We start from the raw sequence: 24791 nt of genomic DNA on the forward strand, positions 1-24791 counted from the left end.
AGCTACGTTATTCACGTAGCTGAAGTCGAACTATCTTAGTTCGAACTTACCGCGGGTCCACACGCGGCAGGCAGGCTCACCCGTCGACTCCGCGTACTCCTCTCGCGGAGCAGGAGTACCGGCGTCGACGGCGAGCACTTCCGGGATCGATCCGGGATCGATTTATCACGTCTAGACAAGACGCGATAAATCAATCCCAGAAGATCGATTGCTAACCGCCGGACCCGGAGGTAAGTATAGACGTACCCTGAGAAAGAAATGGAGATAAAGCCGTTGCCTTTGGAACAAGATTTCTATCACCATCTGGGAAAACTATGCAGAGGTTTCATGAAGAAGAGATGTGGTGGGAATAATCTTACAGGTTACAGCAAGGAGTCACATGGTGAGATGAGACAAACCAGCAGCACTTTAGGATTGGGTGAATAAAGATTTTGGGGTTTTACTCCTAAAGAAAGGAAAAGATAATAATTTAGTAAATTGTAGGGTTGGTTGGGAAATTATTATTTTCCCCTGTATTTTCCCCTCAATAAAATCAAAAAGTTTTAGTTTTCATCAAAATATTTCAGGTTTTCACTGGAAAACAAAAAATTTCCAGATTTCAGTTCTTCTACCTCCCTCTCCACCCAAATGTCAATGAAAACAGATTTTTCACAACAACTTTCATTTAATCAAACAGTCATTATTGTGAGAAAATAATGTCAATGGGTGACTAGTAGATTATGGAGTGCTATTGACATCTCCTTGTTTCCTCAGTTTGCAATCATGCGTTACTGTCCTGGAGTCTGCACAGTCTTGGAACTGGCTTTTAAACTGCTTTTATTTTTATCTTTTACATAACTCATGGGGTTGGCTTTTTACTTGTCTAAAGTTAGCCCCCTAGAGCAGTGGTTCTCAACCTTCCTGGGATCAGGATCCATTTGTAAACTTTGATGGCCTGTTGCAACCTAGAGCTATCCCCATACCCAATGCCTCCCCTGCAGGAGTCCATAAGTTACACCCCAGGTTGGAATGCCCTGAGCAAGGAGCTCAACCCAACCAGACCCCTGCCCCCAAACCCTGTGATGCGTTCTGGCAACCCAGTATTGGGTTTTCCATTTGATCTGGAGCAATCTGAGATCTTTGTTGGGTATGCTAGGCCCCTCATTCCATTACACTACTCTGCAAAGTTTAGTTTGCCAGCAGATTTCCAGGGCCAAACTCTTCTCTCAGTTACTGACACAACCCCACTGACTTCAATTGGGCCCTCAGCATTTTAAATTAGTTTTTAACGCTGCGGGCCTCTCAATAACAATTGGTTTTGGAGCTGCTCCAACAACTGCCAGTCTCAAAACTCAGTCGCTGTATATTCTTAAAAAAACAGAGAAATTGTTTAGTTAGTTTAAAAAAGCAGACTTAGTGATTCACCATGTCCCATTCCACGAAGTACAGTGCAGTTTAATAAGGTCTAAAAATCCCTGGAGATAACAGCATGCACAGGATTAACACGCTAGCTTTTCACCACTAGAGACCTAAGCTCAAATCCTACTTAAGTCATAAGTGAAAATGAGTTTGGAAGGGGGTGTGTGTGTCTCATTCCAGTTCTGATTTTGTGCACATCACAAAGCCATTGTGCAATTTGACATGATTCGCAGGCACTGCTTAGCAGGTACCAGGGCTGTAATAGCAAGGGTTGTTGAAGATCAGAATTGAAGGATGTTGGCAAAGCTGCGAGAGGGTTTAGAAATATGATAATACAGACGCTCCCTGACTTATGCAAGCATTCCATTCCGGAACGCCTTGCGTAACCCAAAGTTTGCGTAAGTCGGAAACGTATCTCTGACCATTACGCGCAAAAAATAATAATAAATAAAACCTCCTATTTCTAGCTTACGGAACTTTTTCCGTAAACTCGGATTTGCGTCCATTGGGTTTACGTAACTCGGGGAGCATTTGTACCATGTATTTCTATATCACTTTTCATCTTGGACTATCGTGGTGCTTCACAAACGTTAAGAAATCTAACCTCACTGCAGTCAGTGAGGACGCCAAGTATGTGCAATCCAGGGTATAGGGCACTGGCTGGTGTTATAGTTTCAGTTCTGCCACTGAACTGCAGCATGACCATGTGCAAGTCAGTTTGCCTCTCTCTGTCTCAGCTGCCCCATCTGTACAGTGGAAATACTAATATTTGCATTCATATAAAGCATTTTGTACATGAAAAGTAGTTGACAAAGAGCAAAGTATTCTGATTTCACAGAGGAGGAGACTGAGACACGGAGAGAGAAGGTGACATCCCCATTCTATTGAAACGCAAATAATAGTAACACAGGAAATCTGTAGCTGAGCTGAGATTTCTCTTGATTCCTAGTTTGTACTTTAACCTCATAACCATCCTTCATTCCAAGAGTCTAACAGCAGAAGTATTACAGATTAGTACTGAAGTGCATTGGAAGAGCTGAGGATGGATGGCAGAGTACCTGACTGATATATACCTGGTTATAGCCAGTGCTGTTGGCCCTTCCTGTCTCTGAGCACTACATTCACCCATTTTTTTCCCCAAAGGGAAAAATGTCCTCTCTTGAAACCCTCCCACCCACCATGCTGCACTGAGGAAAGGACTTTTCTTACAGTCAGGTTTTCAAGCAATCCCCACAGGCCTGTGAAGTTCACATCCGGTTTTTTTTTTTTTTTTTTTTTTTCCCCTCTCCCTCTCTCTGGAAATTGCTGTTAACAGCAGGACCTTAATTTGCTTTCCATGGGGTGATGAAAGTAATGGTGCAATCCCCCTCTCCCCCTGCACAGTCAGTAAATTGTCCCATGCTGGGTATTTTGATTGGACTGTGAAATCTAAAGCTGCTTGCCACCAGTGACCACTAAGTCAGTGTCAGGGCCGGATTGATAGAGACAATCATCAAAGGCTCATCTGTACCACTAGGAGGCTCTTTGTGATTGACGTGGTTCCTTTCTGACTCCCTCCATCTGGTGTGTCTGACTACAAATATTTCAAGCTCAACTTGAATGTCAGGATGATTTAATTTTAGTCCAGGATTTTACTGAGTCTAAACTTGCAGAACCTTCTTGAGATGAAAAATCTTCCTGTTACAGCAATCGTTTTCTGTTCGTCATGTTTTGTTTTTCTTGCATTGTTGCATCAATTGGGGTTATTTTCTTTTTCCAGCAACTGTAATAAGAGCTGTTTATTCTGCCCCATGACAAATTTGCTAAAGTCGAATCTTGCAGTTTTTTTGAACAAAGAGGACACTACAGTGTGTGTTACAAGCAGCTACAGTCTCTAGGTAAATAGATAATGTAACAAAAGATGGGATTTCTCTTTAGTGCATTAGTTTCTTTCAGTCTGCGTGTTCACATTGACCTCATTTGAATGGTGAGAAGTGAAGAGCAATGTCAGTTAAAGCCAGATTCACGCTAAAGACAGTTAACATAAGCTGAGATTTTTAAAGGAGTCGAAGGGAGTGAGATGTCTAACTTGCATTGAATGCAAAGGGATTTGGGCATCTAACTCCTTTAGGCTATTTTGAAAATCCAGACATTAGTTCTTGATCTGTTTTATTCCCAGTAACAGCGTGTGTCTCTTGAGAACAGTGCTTTTGGGAAGCAGTATCTCACTACATTCTGAATATGTGTAAGGAGTGGGAATGTATGTACTGGTATTCTTGATCCCTTATTGTTATGTAATTTATACACACCATTAAGGGTACATAGTGCTAAAATGTTTTGGGCAAATATTGTCCTGGCCCTAAACAGCTTAAATTCTAAGGCCATGAGCAGGTACAATATGTGGTACAATACAGTACAGAACAAACATATGCTAAAAGAAAATTTTTGCCAAGTGGTAAAGAAATAAGGAAGTAACTGTAGTGATCAAAGCAGCCAAGGTACTACTTGCCTGGCTGAATCTGCTTAGAGAGAGGGAATATGTTTTACTGGTTAGATCAATACTGTAGACTAGTGGCTCTCAACCTTTCCAGATTACTGTACCCCTTTCAGGACTCTGATTTGTCTTGAGTTTCCGCCAAGTTTCACCTCACTTAAAAACTACTTGCTTACAAAATCAGACATAAAAATACAAAAGTGTCACCGCACACTATTACTGAAAAATTGCATTTCAGTGTATAGTATATAGAGCAGTATAAACATGTCATTGTATGAAATTTTAGTTTGTACTGACTCCACTAGTGCTTTTTATGTAGCCTGTTGTAAAAAGGCAAATATCTAGATGAGTTGATGTACCCTTCGGAAAACCTCTGTGTACCCCCAGGGGTGTGCGTACCCCTGGTTGAGAACCAGTGCTGTAGACAGATTACTGTAAACCTGGCACTCACTGTGAGGCCTTATGCAAGTCACTTTGCTTCTGAGCCTCAGTTTTCCCTTCTGTAAAATGGATAATGATGCCATTGATATCCTCAGATGATGACGTGCATATTAGCATAGCGCCCAAGTGCTGCTTATTTACATATGATCTAACGTGGAACTACAGCCATTCAGAAATACAGAGAAAGAGAACAGAAAATCCCTTCTAGAGCTAGAATACAAGGCTTTGCTGAGAGTTCCTGGTGCAGAACTTTATCACTCAGGATTAAAACATCAGAGATTTGAACCCTGTCTTCATACTCACTGTCAAAAACAAAGTGCCCCAGTTAAACAATGCATAATAAAGAAAGCCAGAAGTGATTAATAACCACCGGGGCTGCATGTTGACAGCACTGGCTCCTGCTGTTTGTTTTTCCTTGACTTGCCTGTTTCAGATATCGTAGATATAAAGCCAGCCAACATGGAGGAGCTAACGGAGGTGATCACTGCGGCAGAATTCCATCCACACCACTGCAACACCTTTGTGTACAGTAGCAGCAAAGGGACAATAAGGCTATGTGACATGCGGGCATCTGCCCTTTGTGACAGACACTCCAAATGTGAGTACTTCCAGCATTTCACCAAGGTTGGGGCATAGGGGTGTTGTGATGGGGGGGAGGAGAGAGTAAATAAAGGAAGGAGAACTCTGATTATAGGATCTCATTTCTACCAGACCTAGGGCTCAGTGGCGTCAGGTCACTAAATGCCAGCTAAAAAACCCAAAAAAACCCAATGAAAGAAATAAAAAATTTGGTTAAATGCGAATGGAACGGTTTTGAATCGGGCTCAAAATTCAGTCTCCGATCCAACCTTCAAACTCCCCAAAGTTCTGGAGAGTTTGCATCTGAGGGGTCTGTTTCAGCCTGCTATAAAACTAGGAGCCATTTGAAAATTCAGATTCCAGTCTGGGTGTTCAGAAACAGGCTTCAGGTCAGGTCACTTCTCACTGTGGTATTTCCCAACACTGCTTTTCATGGGGTAAAGTGAAGAATGATCATTTCATTGAGTCTTTCTGGCCTTTGTAGAGAAGTGGTGAGGTCATATACTTCCCTCAGTACTGATGCCTTTGTTTTTGCTGTGGTTGATATGAAATGAATGCCCAAACCAGAGGGAACAAAATCCACATCTTTCTCCAGTCCTGCACTATTTTGCTCCAGCATCATGTATATCTTTGGCAGCTCTGCAAGCAAGAAGGCCCTCTCGCTGAAACCCAGCACTGCAGACTTTGGGAGTAGTGAGGGAACAGATGGTAGGCCGTGAAAAATTATTTGTGCTGCTTTGACAGTACAGCATCAGATTTATTGCATTGAGGCCCTAGGGTGCAATGTTTATCAATCCCATATATCTGGGAACATAAAAATTGCTATACTGGTTCAGATGAGAGATGGACAAAAAAAAATTGGCCAAATCTTTTTCCAGCACAAAATGCAGATTTGGCAACATTGAAACATTTTGTTAATTGATGACAATTTCACTGAATTTTTCTTTTAGGGAAAAGTACCAAAAAAATAGTTTAACAAAAAAATTCAGATTGAAATTACTTTTTATTTATATTTTGTTTTGTTTCTAAAAATTCAGTGGCATTTAAAAGTGGTCAGAATCCAAACAAAACATTTTGATTTTATCAAAACAAAATGTTAGTCCAACCCAAAATGATTTTTTTTTAGATTTTTTGAAACTGCCAATTAACCAAAAATCTGTTACTCATCCTGATCTAGTTCAGACCTCTTGTCCAATGAGGCCAGTATGCTGTCTCAGAAGGTGGTGCAAAACAACAAGAAAAACAAACCCTGTAGTGGACAATTTGGAATAAGCAGATCACATGGGAAATTTGTTCCTAACCCTTCCCCTCCTTCCCGTCAAGTTAATGGTTGGTTATGCCCTGGAACGTGAGAGTTTATACAAACAAAAGGAAGTATTTCTTCACACAACGCACAGTCAACCTGTGGAACTCTTTGCCAGAGGATGTTGTGAAGGCCAAGACTATAACAGGGTTCAAAAAAGAACTAGATAAATTAATGGAGGATAGGTTCATCAATGACTATTAGCCAAAATGGTGTCCCTAGCCTCTGTTTGCCAGAAGCTGGGAATGAGCAACAGGGAATGGATCATTTGATGATTTCCTGTTCAATTCATTCCTCTGAAGCACCTGGCATTGGCCACTGTTGGAAGACAGGATACTGGGCTAGATGGACCTTTGGTCTGACCCAGTATGGCCATTCTTATGTTCTTATATCCCATCTTTTTCTCTAATCTCAGATTTCAGGGGCCACATTTCACCTCAGCAGAGCTGGTGGAATTATTAATTGCTAATAATGTATCCACCTAATTGATGCTGGTTCTCTATTCACCGTTTATTTACAAACTTGTTGTTACTGTGATGTGCAAGAGGTCAGACTAGGTGGTCATGATGGTCCCTTCTGGCCTTAGTCTATGAGACTGTTAGGAATTTGTTCGTTATTAACTATTGTCCAGTGAGTAGTTTGTGTGAGCGAATAGTTTGTTGATCGGTACACATATTGTTATTTGTATTGTGGTAGTGTCTTAGGGGACAGGGCCCTACTGTGCCAGGCGCTGTACAAACATATAGCAAATACAGTCCCTGCCTAAAGGAGTTTACATTTAAGAGAAGAGTTAGCACAATAGATTCAGGGTTGGTTATTCATATGATTGGTCACCTGACTCCCATGATGTTGTTTTTCTTCCTGGATTGGATGCCCTACATTTTATTCTCTACAAACGTTTATAATCTGTCGATATTGCTATTGTGCAAACAATAGGAGCTTTTCAAAATGGCCAGGGGAGAATTTCTGGTGGAAGGACACAAAATATATATCTGGCTAGTATTCACTTACCACCAATAATTCCACAATTAAAAACTTGCTGACTGGGATGTTTTGTGGAGATGGAAATATAAGGGGCGGAGATGGAAATATAAGGGGTCATGAAGACTACCAAAGCAAATTGGTGTGTTTTATCCACAAGAATTTTTGCAAATATGTTTTTGCGGTTTTCACACCACTCCAAATGTATATTATAGACGCATACTATGTACTATAGACCCATAACGCTGATATGGTGTAGCATCTCTTTTATTAATAAGTTTAGAGATATTTCAAAGGATGAGCATCCTCTCCTAGCATCCTCAAAAGGACTAGACTGGAAGTTGTAAGTGCACATATCTTCTTTCAGTAGATTTAATATGCAAGGGTATTTGTGCATTCTATTGCTCAAATCATAATATCTGCCAATATCCTACCCAGTTGCTGGTGATTAGAATTCATCACCTTTTAGAGCACCTTGGATTTATATATTGGGCCTTTTGAATTCACATATCCCAAAGGGTATTCTAACATCTATGGGTGCAACACTTTTAAAGGGTTATTTATCTAAAAACAAGTGTGTTGTGGTTTATTGTTATTGGAAGATAACGTAAAGCAGGTTAATATTGTACTGTAATTCTTAGTGACCTGAGAAGCTCACGTGTGCTTTCATTGACTAATAAAACACAACAAAACTGTTATTGGAGACAGGCCATAAGTTGGAATTCAAACCTCTTTGAAGAATCTAGATCTGAATCTGTCTCTGTAGTTCTGGTTCTGAGGGGGGCCTATTTTCCAGTTCCATATCTTACAAGAATCTCAGAAGATTTCTAGCATCCAAGATGTGAGAATATTATTGCAAGAACAAATTGCACAGACTTGGTGCCATTGAGTCCTAACCCTAATAAACTAGATCCAGACAGTACTTTCTCAGCATATTTCAGGATCTAATCTCCCGGAGGTGATGAGAAATAAAGTGCAAACTAATGCTTTTGATCTTGCTAGAGCATGATTATGGCTGCATATCTACAACATATTGTTAGGTTAAAAAAAAGCAGATTGGGAAGAAAACTGTATTTCTATATGGAGGGCTTAAGTTTTTGAACAGCAGTTTCCCTAAATGCCACTGTTTCTTTGCACTGTCTCACTATCCCGTGGGATCAGCTCCCACCTGAGATTCCTAATACAATTAAGAAGCAAACAAAATTCAGTTTCTTGACTTTTCAGCAGCAGAAACCCTCCTTTGGTATCCCCCTTTGTTCAGTTGCTGAAATGTCCTTTTAGTCCTCAGCGCGTATACAAGCCAACTGCAAAAACCAGTTCAATTTGACCTCTCCCTTGACATTTCATATTGATTTTCCTCTATCCTTCAGAGGCATCGGTCTTCAGTCAATTTGCAGCTCAGCAGATGTGAGAGTCGGAATTGAGACAGTTCATCAAAGTTCAAAATGAAAAAGCAACATTGGCTTTTGGAGATGAATTCTCTAAAGGAGATATTTAATAACTGCCTGTGTGTAATCAAAATGCAGACCATATCAGTGTACATCTAGTCATATCTATTAACCTTTTAATAAGTATTTGGGTGCAACACACTGCTTAGGGTCAGCTTTAACATATGTGTTTCTATTTTCACAGCATACTTGCTCATTGTAGTCAAAGCTCTGTTAAGCCACTCTCTTTCCGTGCAAGGTAGCTTGTAGTTGCCTTTGTGAATGAAGGAGAGAATACTACCTTACATTTATATAAAGCCTACTCTCCGGATATTTCAGTATTAATTAAGACTCACTTACCTACCTCACAGTGGTATTGTATGTGGATAAACTAATGTGTAGAGAGGTCAAGTAACATGCCCAAGGTTACCCAGGAAGTTAGTAGAAATGGAATCCAAGATCCTTGTTCTCCTGATCTAATCACCAATAACATTTCCTTTCAAGAGGACAAAAAGTGTAACTTGTGCTTCTGGTTACATTTTCTTCCCAGTTGAAAGAAAGCACCTGCCCTACATTAATCAATAATTGATCTTAAGATTTCACAGACCTGCACCAGGAAGATCTGGGTAACGTTAATCTTTTGTTTGAGTTTTATAAGCATCCAAATTAATAAAGATCTGAGTAAACGCCTTCACCAAGAGTCCAGGATCATTCACTACATTTCTCATGGGGTACAAATTAAAACCGGACCTCCAAACATCTATAAAGATTCGGAATTGGGAGTTGGAAATGATCTTTTCAGCTGATCCCATCTCTGTCCACTACCGTTCCCAGTTCCAAACTCTGCTGAACCTTGGGGAAGTTTGGATGTGTATCTCTATCCTGTTCTGGACTCTGCATCTCAGTCCAGCTAATGCCACAGGTTCCATCAGCTGGCATTACATTTGCAATCGTTCCTACTACCTCTGAGATTTTTGCTTTGTTCTCTTAACCACACAGAATTGATGGAGCAGATACCAGTGAGGATTCATTTGTATTAAAAGCAGAGAAACGCTCAGCATTTAAATAGATTCCCCCCCCCCCCCCCGTGTTTTGGGAGGAAATATGGATGGAGAGGGAATACCACTCAGTTAAAGAGAAAATAGATTTGTTATGTAACATGGAATTAGCTGAAGAGCTCCCAAGAAATCCTCTCTGTGAGCTCAGCAGCCAGCATCTGCTTCTGCAGCACATGGAAAAACCCCTTGCAAGCTTCCATCAAAGAAGCAAAAGTAACTCCGCCCACCCCCAGCTAACTCCATCACTCATTTACCTTTTCTATTCATTACACCTGTTTTCACACTGGAGTCATGTGACTGGGTTTTCAGGAAGACTCTGAGGCTTATTAGTTTCTGAGCTGATACTCTTCCATCAGAATTTGATGCCACTCTGTGGGTCCACCTTTTATACAGAGCTGTACCCTGGCTGAGCAGGTGCAGGGCTGTGACAAGGATTACAAATAGCACCTGGAAGAAGTTTCATTCTTGGTTCTTGGAGGTAACTGAAGTGCTGTTATTGCTGCTTAAAGCCAAAAAAGAAGCTTTTCACCATTCCATGGACTTGCCCTTCTTTTCCCTTTCCACAGGGCTGTCTGAGCCCAACCCAGGTAATGTCGAATAGATAGCAAACTCCATTTCCTTTAACCGTGAATGTAAATCTCAATGAAGAAATCCACATTGCTTGTACTGGGAACAGTTACTGCATATGGTGGAACAGAACTATTTCACTCTGAGCAGCACATCACTGCAGGTGGCAATGTGATTTGTGATGCATTGCACCTATAGCCATGTTTGTACAGGACAGGTCAAGGGCCACATCTCTGTGCAGGTGGGTAAGAGGAATAGGGTGCACTGACCTTTTCCTTACTCCTGCACAAGGGTCAGGCAACTTCATAATCTTGCTGATCTCCTGAGCTCCCTCATAGAGCCTCTAAAGATGCAAACCACTCCAAAAAGAGTGGGGGGAGGGTAGGCCATAATCCTCCTGCTCCTCCACAGTGCCAAGCAGAGCTGTCGGGGGTCCCCAGGGGGGAGGGACTGCACCATACTAAAGGAGGAGTGTGCTTGTGGACCATCCCGCATACTACGGTGAGAGCTCCCCTTTGGATAAAGTGGCCCTGCCCTGCCCTGTACTCAGGGCTGTGGCTGAAATTGTACACCTTTCAGTGACCCTACGTTGCAGATGAATTTGGTTCACTTGGTCCTGGTTAACTACATAATGCAATTGTAATTAGCACTGGTACATTTCTCCCTCCAAGTATGTTACCAAAATAACCTTATTAATCTTCTCTCCCCCTGTGAGGCAAAGAAGTAAGTGGTGTTATGCCTGTCTTGCGGAGCAGGAAAGTGAGGTAGAAAGGTTAAGTGTCTTGTCCATGGTCAACTGGGGTCAGCGTTCAGGAGTTCCTGCTTTCTAGTTCTGTGCCCAGGACATACCTGGGTCTCGCATGCCTATTTCAGGGCTGGACCAGACTTAAAGCTTATTTTCCAGGATAAAGGAGAATTAGTCTCCTTATGTATTATGTTAATGCTGTCTGTATTATCTTTATGATGAATTTTGTGCTTTGACTGAGGTTTGACTTTGTTTATGAAGAAAGGGGAGGAGCAGAGGGATAATTTATTTGTCCATGAAAGCTCTGCTCTGCTGTGACATCTGGTTTTCACTGGGGTCATGTATATTCCCTAGCTTTACAGGTGAGCTGACTGAGATTCAAATTACTTGCCTGAGGCCGAACAGTGAGTGGATTATTCATATGAGAACACAAGGCCCTCCTGATTCCAGCTGTTTGCAGCAAGTACTACCAGGTCTCTCAGCCTCTATTCTACGCGGCCTGATTTTCCTCACACTTGCATTGGGGCGAGCCAGGAGTAACTCCCACAAAGTCAATGGCGTTATAACGGTGTGAGAGGAAAATAAGACCTCATTGTGTCTCCCTGTGTGCGTATACAATGTCTAGCACATATAGAGTGCTACCGCAGTGTAAATTATAATTAAGGCTGTGAGTCTGTCATGGAAGTCACAGATTCTGCGCCACCCCCCCCCTTCCCTCCCCTAGAGCAACAGCAGCGGTCTCGGGCCACACACACCCTGCCCTCCCCCAGAGCAACAGCGGCGGTCTCAGGCTGTGTGCGGCCCCCCCCAGCACTAGCGAAGGTCCTGGGCCATGCCCCCCCCCACCAGTGGTGGTCCCAAGCCGTGTGCCGTCACACATACACCCCCCTCCCCCAAGCATCAGCAGTGGTCCCGGGCTGTTCGCCGCTGCCCCCTGCATCAGTAGCGTCCCCAGGCCACCCCAGAGCACGAGTGGCACCCCTGGGCCGCCCCCCGCCCCAGTGCACCTGCAGTACCACCGGAGCCCCTTACACTGGGGCGAGCCAGGAGTAACTCCCCCAAAGTTAATGGAGTTATAATAGTGTGAGAGGAAAATAAGACCTTATTGTGTCTCCCTGTGTGTGTATACAATGCCTAGCACATTTAGGGTGCTACTGCCATGTAAATTATAATTTGAGGCTTTGAGTCTGTCATGGAAGTCACAGATTCTGCGCCACCCCTCACCTCCCCCGAGCAGCAGCGGCGGTCTCAGGACATGCCCCCCGCCGGTCTCAGGCTGCACGCCGCCCCCCCAGCACCAGCGAAGGTCCTGGGATGCGTTTCCCCCACCCCATGGTGGTCCCAAGCCATGCGCCACCTTCCCCCCCCTCCCCCCAACACCAGCAGCGGTCCCGGTCTGCGCACTGCCACCCCCTGCACCAACTGCATCCCCAGGCCACCCCTGGGCTTCCCCCCTCCCCAGTGAACCCACAGTGCCACCAGAGCCCCCCCTCCAGACCAAGATTTAGTCAGGGGTATATAGTACAAGTCATGGACTGATCATGGGCTGTACATTTTTGTTTACTGCCTCTGACCTGTCCATGACTTTTACTAAAAATACCCATGACTAAATCTTAGCCTTAATTATAATGGGTTCTGTACATTGTAGCAAGAGCATTAATGGAAGACCTTGCAAGGATGACACCCTGCATGCCAGCCTGTGGTTACCTTTAGCCATCCCCTTGTGGATAACCTTGCTGTTTCTAACCCAGCTGAATATAGACCTGTGTTTAAACATAACTGCCAATTAAACCCCACGGCGCTGTTTAGCAAGGGACACTCTCAATACCGCCCTTTGGAAAGCTCAGTGGGTAATAACTATATTATATGATTTGCCCACTCAGGTAGGATTCAGATTGATTGCCTCAAAATCCTTTCCACTATCAGATTGCTTAATGCTGCTGGTCATCCTCTCTGCTGTATGACTTTAAATTATTGACACGAGAGAGAGAGAGAGAGAGAGAAGTGAAGGGGGGGGGGGAGAAAGCAGGAGAGACTGAACCAGTTTATCAAACTGTGGATACTTTGAAACTAAGGGTAGTGCAGAGGTCACTGAATCATTTGAGTGAATAACTCCTTGCCACATCCAATACAACTGGTGACTGGAATGCCTACTGCACTGGCAGTGGAAGAAGAGGGAAGTTTATTTCAATGGAGAGAGAGAGAGAGAGTGCGCATGCGCATGCGTGTATATCCATCCATTTCCATCCCTCCTGAAATGTTCACAGCTGCAAAGGGTGGAGAAATCCACTTGGCCTCCCTTCTTAACTTTTCCACTTTTAATGGCCTCAGACTCTATATGAATGTTTAGCTGTCTAAATACCTCTGATGGTGGAGTTAAAATATCATCGGCATAGCAAGCGCACCACGGAATGAATGCATTAACTCTGATCAGACCCCTCTCATGATCACTTGGTGGGACGCATGGTGGTTTGTAAGCACTTGCCCTACAGTACCAGGAACTCAAAGGGATCAAAGTCTGCTTTTTATCATTTCCCTCTTTGTATGAGGCTTTCTGTTGAGGGTTTGTCCCGGGTTTTTCACAGTGTGTGTCAGCTCTTATGTTTCCAGCATTAGTGCTCTTAAAGCCTTCACAGACTGAACCCTGTCCTCTCTTCATGACTCCTTCCCTCCCAAAAAAGGTCCTATCCATTCTTCATGCTTTATTTGCTACAATCAGCAGCATCTCATCCATGCACTCCCACAGGGGCTAATACAGAGGTAGACTAGTTAAACTTATCAGCACCCCAGACTGATCAAATGAACTGTTCCCTTTACTCTAAGAACTCCTTACCTAGGGAAGTTTTACCATTAGCAGGATGAAAGATCCTTGGGCTTGGGAGAGAAACTCTTCAGAGTCTCTTCTGTCAAGGAATCAGAGGGGGATTGGCGCACAGGCCCACAAGTACCATATGGATCACCAGGGAGTCACTGGGAGCACTAGGACAGTATTTCTATGTGAATGAGTGGCAGGGCACCCATGAGCCCCTCAAGGGAAGAGTGCAAAGGAAACTGTGAATAGCCCATGTAGGAGACTATATGGCCCTATAAGACAAAGTCCTGGCTGGGATGATTTAGTCGGGGTTGGTCCTGCTTTGAGCAGGGGGTTGGACTATATGACCTCCTGAGGTCTCTTCAATCCCTAATCTTCTATGTTTCTATGATTACCCAGACTTCATCGAGCAATTATGTGCTTTGTCTGCATTTCCTTTCCAGTCAGACTCTCCTTGACTGGTCTGTGCATGGTGGATAACTCATACATCTTATGCAGTGCTGATGGTGTTACAAAAGCTGGACTGTGGCATCCGAATGAATCTGAAATACTGCGAAAGCTGGATGCCAAATAGAAAAGGCACAATGAGAACAATGTATAGCCTCAGCCTTCTAGGAAGTGTATTCAAGGATTGGGAATTGTATGGAGTTTTGTTAATCTCTCTCCTAGGCTGATATTTCTGCCCTACAGAGAGACAATGATATTTTCCCCTCATATAGAGACATGATTGACAATTTCTACCATAATGGGACAAAATTGGCAATTTTCCTGCAGAGCAAAGCAGGTGGCAGTTTTCCTTTGGAGAGAGACAAGGCAACAGTTTTCCCATGGAGAGGCGCACTCCCATAAAGAGCTGCATCTGACAATTTCTCCATAGAGAGAGACTCACCCAATCATTTTCCCCAAGGAGGGAATCGTCCAACAGTATTTCCCATTTAGACAAGGCTTCACGTGGGCAGTGTTGTAGATGCAGCTCAAACGAGAGCTGAGCTGATCGCTGAGCAGGCCTTAAGCAGCCCTCTCCTACTGGCAGTTAGGGAGTGCAGTATTGAACCACTGTCACTCTAGTGTATTTCTTATGTGTTAAGGCATGTAAGTCGGCACTCAGGCACTTTTGAAAATCCCACTAGGCACCTACCTGCATTTTTAGGTGCTTAAATACCTTTTAAAATCTGGCCGAGAGCCGTCCTTTTCCTTGAATTTTAACATGAATTGGGGTCCCTTCGCTGTTTCAGAATTATACTATGAGCAATCAGTATTTCTCTCCTGAGGTGTGAAACTTTCCCAATCCCTCTACGTAATACAGAATGAGCTCCTGTTGCACAGAATAATAGGCCAACGAGACCTCAAGGAAACAATTAACTAGCCCCTTGTGCAGAATCTCCAGAGGAGGAGAAACAGTTTTGACTGGACTTTCTGTGCCGTCATGATCGGCTGTTTGGGTCAACAGTCTCCCTCCTCTTCCACCTCAGTCTTTTCACCTCAGCTTCACTCCACACCTGTCCCTCTTGCCTTCTTCTCCCTGCCCTGTGGCCTTCACATGCCCTCCTAACTAACTCTCCTCCCCTTCCCCCAATCATGGAAGAAACAGGCCGTTTGCTGCCATCACAGTGTTCACTGTGCCTGTGTGTTTCAGACCTTCCCCCTCCTTGCGTCTGCCCTATCTATTTAAAAGAAACAGTCTCTTGCTCCATTCTTTTCATAGCACAGAAAATGTTTAGCATTTCCTGATGTTGCCTCTCCTCTGTCTTTACTTGCTGTGATGAAATCTTTTACCTGAATGGAAATCAGTTGTCTTCAATGGGACTCCTTGTTACATCTGCACTGAGGGGTGACATTGCGCCAAATATGCTGGGACAGGCTTGAATTAGTAGTTGCCAATGGAATCGCCAAGGAAGCCAATTGTTGTGGCAGCATGGAATCAGAAACTGTGAGGCTGTGCTGAGTGGCGAGGCCTCCTGTGGTCTCTGGTAACAATGCAATTCGTAGACTTCTACGTTTCCAGTCAGCATTGGTTATTTATTGTGATTAAAGTTTAAATGGAGAAAAGAGCATAACATAGCCCTCGGTTGGTGCTGATCTTATTTATTGATGAGTAAACCTCAGTCCAAGTAGTGGATTTGAAGCTGCCTTGCAAAAGGATCCTACTGGAGATGGGCTGAATTTCAGCGAAGATCCAGCGTTATGGGGTATTTTGGCTCCAGAATTTTCATTCAGGCCCATCTCTAAATCTTTTCCTGCTTCTTGCAGTTCTGGTTTTCCAGCCTATCTGAGAAGTGACAGGGTCCCAACGTTGCAGACATAGGGACCTGTTTTACATAAAAGAATTTTGGCCCATACTTGAATCAAGACATTTGGAAATTATGGCCTCTTTTGTAGCCATGACTGGACACTTCCTTTGCCCCACATGCACATTTCCTCATTCTTCAGCATGGATGTGCCCCATCGTGGAAGGTGATGGAGACATCTGTGAAAGTAACGGTCCTCCCTGCTTTTGAGGCCCCCATTTTCTGGGACCCTTCTCAGGGCATTCAGGAGAAGTAGACGCCTGGTCACTTCCTTGGGCTGCTCTGAAGAGCACTTTTCCCCCTGGCAGTGGCTTTTCATCTGACTTCAGACCTCTGGAATGAGGGCAAGGTTGGTACAGCATATACAATGGCTGTTGAAGATTGGGGTTAAAAAGATGATCAGTAAAAAAGGCAAATGTAATAATAACAATAACAACCTGTACAAAAAGAGCATGGGGAAAAGCAATGGAGTAGATTTTGACATTCAGCCGAGGGGGAATCTCACTCCCAAGAACAATAGCCTGTGGAATATTCAGTTCCTGGTGAAATGTATCAAAAATTTGCCTTGTTGTTTTTTTAACACCACCATTGTCTTGTTCTTGCTGGTATTTCCCATTCATTCATAGTATTCTTCAGATATTCCGGGGCTTTTTTGTTGTTGCTGTTTGTAGTTTTTGACATTTCCCAGTTCTACAGCATCAGCAATAATTCCTCCTGCTTGTGTGCTATAGATTTAACACATCCAGCCTTGACACAAGCTCATACACGTACGTACACATTGAATGGAAATGATGCAGCCATTAAAGAAAGCCTCATGAGTCAGTCCACCTGGTGCGAGCAAACCCGTAATTATTACACCGAAGACATGAGCTCTCTGCAGACCAGCTCAGATCTTTTATTTTCTGTTGTTGTTGGGGTGTTGGTTTTTTATTTATTTATTTTAAAAAACCTGCAGGTCAGCAGAATTCCTGCTGGCGATTAAAGGAGCCCAACTTGGATCCTGCTGTGAGCTACGCCATTCTGATTTGTAGAGAGATCATTTATTCTGGCACTTCAGGCGATTTCCGCCTCTTCCCCCCCCCCCCCCCATCCTACTCCAGAACTCAGGAGTTCGCAGCCCAGCACTCAGATAGGGGATAATAACATTGAACAAATGTTTGCACTCAGTATGGTCTTCTGAAAGTCAATTTCTGGCAGCACTTTTTGTGGTACATGAAACAGCCAGGCTGGCTGCCAGGTTAAGCCACTTATTTTCTAGACAGAAGGTGGGTCTGAATATTAGCCCAACTGTCAATGGAACAGCAGTGGAGGGTTTTTTATAAAAAGAATTTCAGTGCTAGTGAAAGGGACTGGATGGAGACTGGAGTCCTCTCTTCAACCACGGCACAAGGGTAGCCCGTGCAACAGCAATACAAACTTGCACCATGACACCCTGCCTCAACCCTAACCTGTAGTGACCATCTGTAGAGATGGATCAGACCTGATAGATGGCCCACAGTCCTCAGCCTCTGTTGATGCCACCAACAAGGGTCCATATGTGATGAGGACCACAAGTTTTTGAGAGAGACACATGTCCTGCTGATGACATTCAGAAATTTAATTTTATAAATGGGCCCCAAATTGCTGAACTTCATTGGTCCTCAGCCTCTGTTGATGCCACCAACAAGGGTCCATATGTGATGAGGACCACAAGGTTTTGAGAGAGAGACATGTCCTGCTGTTGACATTCAGAAATTTAATTTTATAAATGGGCCCCAAATTGCTGAACTTCATTGGTCTCCTTTGTAAACTGCTCAAATTGTGATGTATTCAGGGAGTAACAAGATTAAGCTGTATGTTTGCAGTAGCTATGAAATATTACATTGACTTCCAGTTGCTCATCACTTTGATTTTCAGCAAGCAGGAATAGTGTGTAAGGCTTTACGTTTTGGGGCTAGTGTTGCATTGTTGATATATTGATCTCCTATGGTCCTTCTTGCTCATTGCACTTATTAAAGATGAAGTAGCTTCAACTATGCAGGGTAAAATCCTTCAAATATGGGCATTTTGTCTACTTTATGTCAAATCCAGACCCAGTATAAATGGGGATGCAATTCCACTGATTCCGATCGAGTTGTATCTCCTTATAGCAGAGCCAGTTTTAGCCCTGCAATTCTGGTGTTCTCCACCTTTTGGATTCATTCCAGCTGTGCAGTCAAAGTGACGCCTCATTTTGTAATGCTGCATTTTAATTTAGGAAATTAATATTTTGTAGTGCATGATTTATAATGACTCTCTGAACAGCACTGTAGGGTGCCTTGCACATGAATGATGAAATGCAACTAAAGATTGTACTGTATAGTTTAAAACTGTCAGACAAAATTAAATGGTGAGAAAGCATGACAGTCTCACTAGTCATTGCATTTTGGTGCTCGACCTTTGTGCTGAAAATGTCTCTCTAAGATCTCAGAACACCAACGCCAGCTTTTCCTTATCATGATGTAAAGAGGCGGAACTCAAGGGAAAAAATGAAGTTTCACCCCCAAAAAGAGCCTAATGTGCAAGGTTTTAGTGTCGCACTGACACCAACATCAATGTGAGCACCATGAAGGATCAGGCTCAAATGCTGAAGGGTTCTTAGGAAAAAGTAGGGACAAAACTGAGTTTGGCTCAAATTTCCCTTCTTTCTCTCGATATTTTAATGTTGCACATTCAGATGCCGATATCGGAAGAAACTTACCCTGTGGGCTGGTTAATTAAATAAATGTCCATTATGGGATTTCTTGCACCTTCCTCTGAGGCACCAGGTGCTGGCTACTGTCAGAAACCGATTACTGGGTTAGATGAACCTAAGGTCTGATGTAGAATGGCAATTCCTATGTTCCTATCCTTTTGTTACCATCCTTTCTATACAGGTACAGTCACTGATTTGCCACTAAATACTGTCCAAGCAGACACATTAGAACATTCCAACTGGCCATGTTAGCCCAGGCCCTGATTCAGGAAAGCACTTAAGTTAATCATATGCTTACATGCTTTCCTGATTTGGGGCCCCAGTGTGCCATTGTTGCATGACCAGTCTTCCTCTAAGATCGTATTGATTCAACTTACAGCATGTTTTATGTTGCCGTTTTTCTTTTGTTCTGCAGTTTTTGAAGAACCTGAAGACCCAAGTAACAGATCGTTTTTTTCTGAGATCATCTCCTCAATTTCTGATGTTAAATTCAGTCACAGTGGAAGGTATATCATGACCAGGGACTATCTCACCGTCAAAGTATGGGACCTGAACATGGAGAACAGGCCTATTGAGACATACCAGGTATTTCATCTTCAAGGCTGATGGGACAAGAAACATTTAAAACTAAATAGGAACAGTTGTAGGGATTTGGAATAAATGGGAAAGGACCAGATTTCACCTTTCAGTGATGGGTGCACAAGTTCGTGATAGAAAGGGTTAGGGCAAACATACAAAGTATAAGAACCTGCCCCTGCTCCCACAGAAGTTTTGCCTGTGATTTCAATGGGAGCATATCTATAAAATATGAGCTTGAGTGACTTGATAAATTATAACCTTCTTGATTTTTTTCCTTTTATGATTTTGGATGGATTGGTGAAACTAATTTGGTGAAAGTGAGGAATTGATTTTCAGGCATATTTTGGACAGGTGTTGTGCAGAGTGCCCCAGTAGACCTTCCTTAATCCAGACCTGCAGCACCAGATACCATTCCAATGCTGAGTCCCTTAACACAGACCTGTCACTGTACTTCAGCCCACTGGGGACTTGAGCCATCTTTGAAATGGTAACATTCATTTTTCATAGGCTAGACTGTAAAATGATTGAAAGTGCATATACAACTGAACACACTTAAACACGCCGTCCAACTCCATTTAGAGAACACAGTGAACCAGTCAATATAGCCATCAATGCCTTTGTTTGAGGATGTATTAGTAAGTACTACAGCAGGAACAAACTTCACATTTGTAAGGCACTGGGCTATATAGGTGGAATGCAGAACTAACAAGCAGTGAGTAGATGTTGAAGGTGCAATGCTGACAAACTGGCTATGCTTTTTGATGTGTTTTGGATCTTTGATTATTAGCGGTACATGTGCCCAATGGCCTGTGATGGGATGTTAGATGGGGTGGGATCTGAGTTACTACAGAGAATCCTTTCCTGGGTGTCTGGCTGGTGAGTCTTGCCCACATGCTCAGGGTTTAGCTGATTGCCATATTTGGGGTCGGGAAGGAATTTTCCTCCAGGGCAGATTGGCAGAGGCCCTGGGGGTTTTTCGCCTTCCTCTGCAGCGTGGGGCACAGGTCACTTACTGGAAGATTCTCTGCACCTTGAAGTCTTTAAACCATGATTTGAGGACTTCAATAGCTCAGACATAGGTTAGGGGTTTATTATAGGAGTGGGTGGGTGAGATTCTGTGGCCTGCGTTGTGCAGGAGGTCAGACTAGATGATCATGATGGTCCCTTCTGACCTTAAAGTCTATGACTCTATGGCCTTGGCTACACTTGCAGATGTACAGCGCTGTGAGTTAAACCTGACTTCATGCAGCTGAGTAGGGAAAGCGCTGCAGTCTGTCCACACTGACAGCTGCCCAGCGCACTGTCGTGGCCACATTTGCGGCAATTGCAGCGCTATTGGGAGCAGTGCATTATGGGCAGCTATCCCACAGAGCACCTTTTCCCATTCTGGCGCCGTGGGTTGTGGGAAGGGGGCGTGGGATTCTGGGTCCTGTCCCAATGCCCTGTGATGCATCGCTTCGCATCCCAGAAATCCCTTTGTTTCCGTCCACCTTTGGCGCCATCTTTCAACGGTTTCTGTGCAGCGCGATCTGTCTGCGGGAAATGGAGTCCGAACTGCTGAGGCGTATGCTGACGAGTCTCGCCAGCACGTCACATTTGGCTGTCGAACTATTCCTTAAGATCCAAAGTGACAGTGAGGGTGAGGAGTCCGATGATGCTATCGAGCCGCGTAACGCGTACGACACGAAATTGCTTGTGGCATTCACGGACATGCTCAGCACCGTGGAATGCCGCTTTTGGGCTCGGGAAACAAGCACCGAGTGGTGGGATCACATCGTCATGGACGTCTGGGATGACGAGCAGTGGCTGCAGAACTTTCGGATGAGAAAAGCCACTTTCATGGGACTGTGTGAGGAGCTCGCCCCCACCCTGCGGTGCAAGGACACGAGATTGAGAGCTGCCCTGCCAGTGGAGAAGCAGGTGGCTATTGCAATCTGGAAGCTGGCAACACCGGACAGCTACCGGTCGGTCGCAAACCAGTTTGGAGTGGGAAAGTCGACCATTGGAATCGTGATGATGCAAGTTTGCAAGGCCATTAATTGCATCCTACTCAGAAGAACCGTGACTCTGGGTAACGTGCAGGAAATAGTGGATGGCTTTGCACAAATACCTCCTAACTGTGGAGGGGCAATAGATGGGACGCACATTCCTATTCTGGCACCACCCCACCTAGGATCCGAGTACGTTAATCGGAAGGGGTATTTCTCTATGGTTCTCCAGGCGCTTGTGGATCACCGTGGGCGTTTCATTGATATTAACACAGGCTGGCCCGGAAAGGTGCATGACGCACGCATCTTTCGGAACACTTGGCTGTTCAGGAAGATGCAGGCCGGGACTTTTTTCCCAGAGCGGAAGATCACGGTAGGGGAAGTTGAAATGCCCATTGTGATCCTTGGAGATCCCGCTTACCCGTTAATGCCGTGGCTCATGAAACCCTACACAGGGAGCCTTAACAGCAGCAAGGAACAGTTCAACTACAGACTGAGCCAGTGCCGAATGACTGTGGAGTGTGCCTTTGGCCATTTAAAGGGCCGCTGGCGATCTCTGTATGGGAAGCTGGACTTGGCCAAAAACAGCATCCCCGTGGTTATATCCGCGTGCTGTGCCCTCCATAATATTTGTGAAGGGAAGGGTGAAAGCTTCACTCAGGCATGGACCTCCGAGGTTCAACACCTGGAGGCTGAATTTGCACAGCCAGAGAGCAGGGCTATTACAGGGGCCCAGCGCGGGGCTGCAAGGATTAGGGATGCCTTGAGGGAACAATTTGAGGCTGAAAACCAGCAGTGATATCTGGTGCCCTGCACGGGAGTGAAGTGCAGTAGTTCCAATCTTTAGGAATCAGTGTTTGCTAAGCAGACAAGCAGACTTGCAGTGCCTGTTTATTTCCTGGGCTAAAGAGTCTTTTACTTTATGCAATAATAAAGAATGTTTTCAAAGCCAAAGAATCCATTTATTGAAAAGAAAAAAAAATTATTTATTGAAAAGAAACAAGGGGGTGGAGTGGGGAACGGTACAATCACAGATTCGCGTATGTCCTGTCTGGGGTGCTGTACAGTGAGTGCTGCACTTCAGGACAGCTATACTGCATGGTGATGGGGGTTGAGTGCAGAGGGTAAGGGTCGTGGTTTTCAGGGCTGGGTGGTGAAGATACTGGTGTTGGAGGCAGCGGGTGGCGTGAAGAACATGGAAGTTGGGGAAAGTGGGTTGGAAGTGACAGTGGGGCACAACGGAAAGAGTTTTGGGACAAGGGCTGTGGGGGGGGTGGCGTTTGCGTTTGCGGTACTGCTCCTCTTTCTGCATGGCTACCAGCTCCTGGATAGCGTCTGCTTGGCGCTCCAGGATGCTTATGAGCCTATCAGTGCTTTGCTGCCGGTGCGCGGTGCTTTGCCGCCGGTGCGCTGCATTTTCCTGGCGGATCCTGCTTTCTCTCTCCCTCCAGTCCTGTGCTTTCTCATTCTCTTTAATAGATTGCCGCATCACTTCTTGCAGCATGTCTTCTTTGCTTTTTCGCGGTCTCTTCCTGAGTCTTTGCAGTCTCTGAGCAGGTGATAAGAGGGACGGCTGAGGTCTCAAGGTTGATGCAGCTGTATTGGCAAAACGCAACATTTAACAGAGGCAGCATTGTTTATACCAGACAGAGTAATGATTCCCCCCACACTTAAGGAGTAGAAAACACACAGGGTCTACACAATAGCATAATTTTCCCGTCCAAAACAGAGCACACATATCCCACGGGAGCCTCAAAATGGTGAGTAAGGGGGACTGATTGTTTCAGGGCTGCAGTGTCCTCTGGGTTTCTGTGCCTTGGGGAGAGCCAACAGCTTCAGGGGGCACCTACACTGAACACTGTCCCAACATTTTCCACAGGAGTTCGTCCTGGACGATAGCTCGCTGCTGAGGGTGACCTGGGAAGCAAGGGAGGGTTCTTCTACTGCAATGCGGCTTCCGCCCTGGCCCATATGCAGCTTGCCTGTGTGCAGCAATGGTCCCCCCGCCCCTCGCGGCACAGTGGCGCGGACACGTTAGCCTGGCTGGGACAAGGACCACGGTGGCTCTCCCGATAAACCTGCGCAAGCGCATTGCACACGTTCTGGATGAGACATTCGAGGAGATTACCGAGGCCGATTACCGCGATGTGATAAACCACATCAATGCACTATTCCGCATCTAGGCATGCATGCCTAACCCTCCTCTCCCAAAGAGCCCGCACCGAAAAAATTCCTTCCCGAAAAAAAAAACCGCTTACCGGGAACCTGCTCTTCTGTTTGTCCTCCACCAAATACCGGCCGCTGCGACTGGCTACCTTCCTCCTGGCTCGAGAAGTGCTCCTGGCTGCATGGCTCCAGGGATTCCGGGGTGTCTCCATCCAGCCCACCACCATCACTCCCATTTTCCTCCTCCTCCTCCCCCCCCCCCCAGCTCTGAAGTGTCCATGGTGGTGCTCGGAGTGGAGGTGGGGTTAACCCCAAGTATCGCATCCAGCTCTTTGTAGAATCGGCAGGTCGTGGGGGGAGCACCCGAGCGGCCGTTTGCGTCGCGGGCTTTGCGGTAGGGACTCCGCAGCTCCTTCACTTTAATCCTGCACTGCAGGGCGTCCCGGTCATGGCCCCTTTCCATCATGTCCTTTGATACCTTCCCGAAGGTATCGTAATTCCTACGGCTGGAGCGCAGCTGGGACTGTATAGCTTCCTCCCCCCAAACACTGATGAGGTCCAGCAACTCGCCATTTCTCCATGCTGGGGCTCGCTTGGCGTGTGGAGGCGTGGTCACCTGGAAAGATTCGCTGATAGCACTCCATGCCATGCTGGGCTGAGCAAACAGGAAGGGGATTTTTAAAATTCCCGGGGAATGTAAAGGGAGGGTCACATGGTTGGTTACCTGAGGCCAGGGCAGTAGAGTTTGAACTGATGACCAGAGTGGCTAGAACAGGCATTGTGGGATACTGCCGAATAATTCTGGAGGCCATTCACAGCGCATTGGGCAGCCACACTGGCACTGCTGCAGCGCTGCACTCGCTATTCCTCTCGGAGAGGTGGAGTACATGCAGCGCTGCAACCACGGAGATACAGCGCTGCAAATGCCTTGCCAGTGTGGACGGGGAGTGAGTTACAGCGCTGGGGGCGGCTTTACAGCGCTGCAACTCGCAAGTGTAGTCAAGGCCTATGACTTCAGGCTCTAGTAGAACTTCCACAAAGCACAGTCTTGTTTTCATTCCACCGCCTTGTGTCTTTGCTGTTAGGTACACGATTACCTCCGAAGCAAGCTGTGCTCGCTCTATGAGAATGACTGCATCTTCGATAAATTTGAATGTGTGTGGAATGGGTCTGACAGGTGAGACGCATCATCATGAATTATAAGAGGGGATTTTTCTCTGACGGTTCCCCAAACCACCCATCGTTCTGCACTCAAAATGTGCTGTCAGTTTGG

General features: G+C 45.1%; 1 protein-coding gene across 2 annotated transcripts in view; it reads left to right on the plus strand.

Annotated features, from left to right (window-relative positions):
* PPP2R2B (protein phosphatase 2 regulatory subunit Bbeta) overlaps positions 1-24791 on the plus strand; it is a 237168-nt gene that overhangs the window by 210499 nt on the left and 1878 nt on the right. For both annotated transcript variants that reach the window (XM_065409308.1, XM_065409309.1), the window contains 3 exons: positions 4746-4910; positions 19201-19370; positions 24604-24695. In XM_065409308.1, coding sequence (XP_065265380.1) covers positions 4746-4910; positions 19201-19370; positions 24604-24695 — 427 coding nt within the window. The remainder of the gene's footprint in view (positions 1-4745; positions 4911-19200; positions 19371-24603; positions 24696-24791) is intronic.

The sequence above is a fragment of the Emys orbicularis genome, chromosome 8 (assembly GCF_028017835.1).
Source record: "Emys orbicularis isolate rEmyOrb1 chromosome 8, rEmyOrb1.hap1, whole genome shotgun sequence".
NCBI lineage: Eukaryota > Metazoa > Chordata > Testudines > Emydidae > Emys > Emys orbicularis.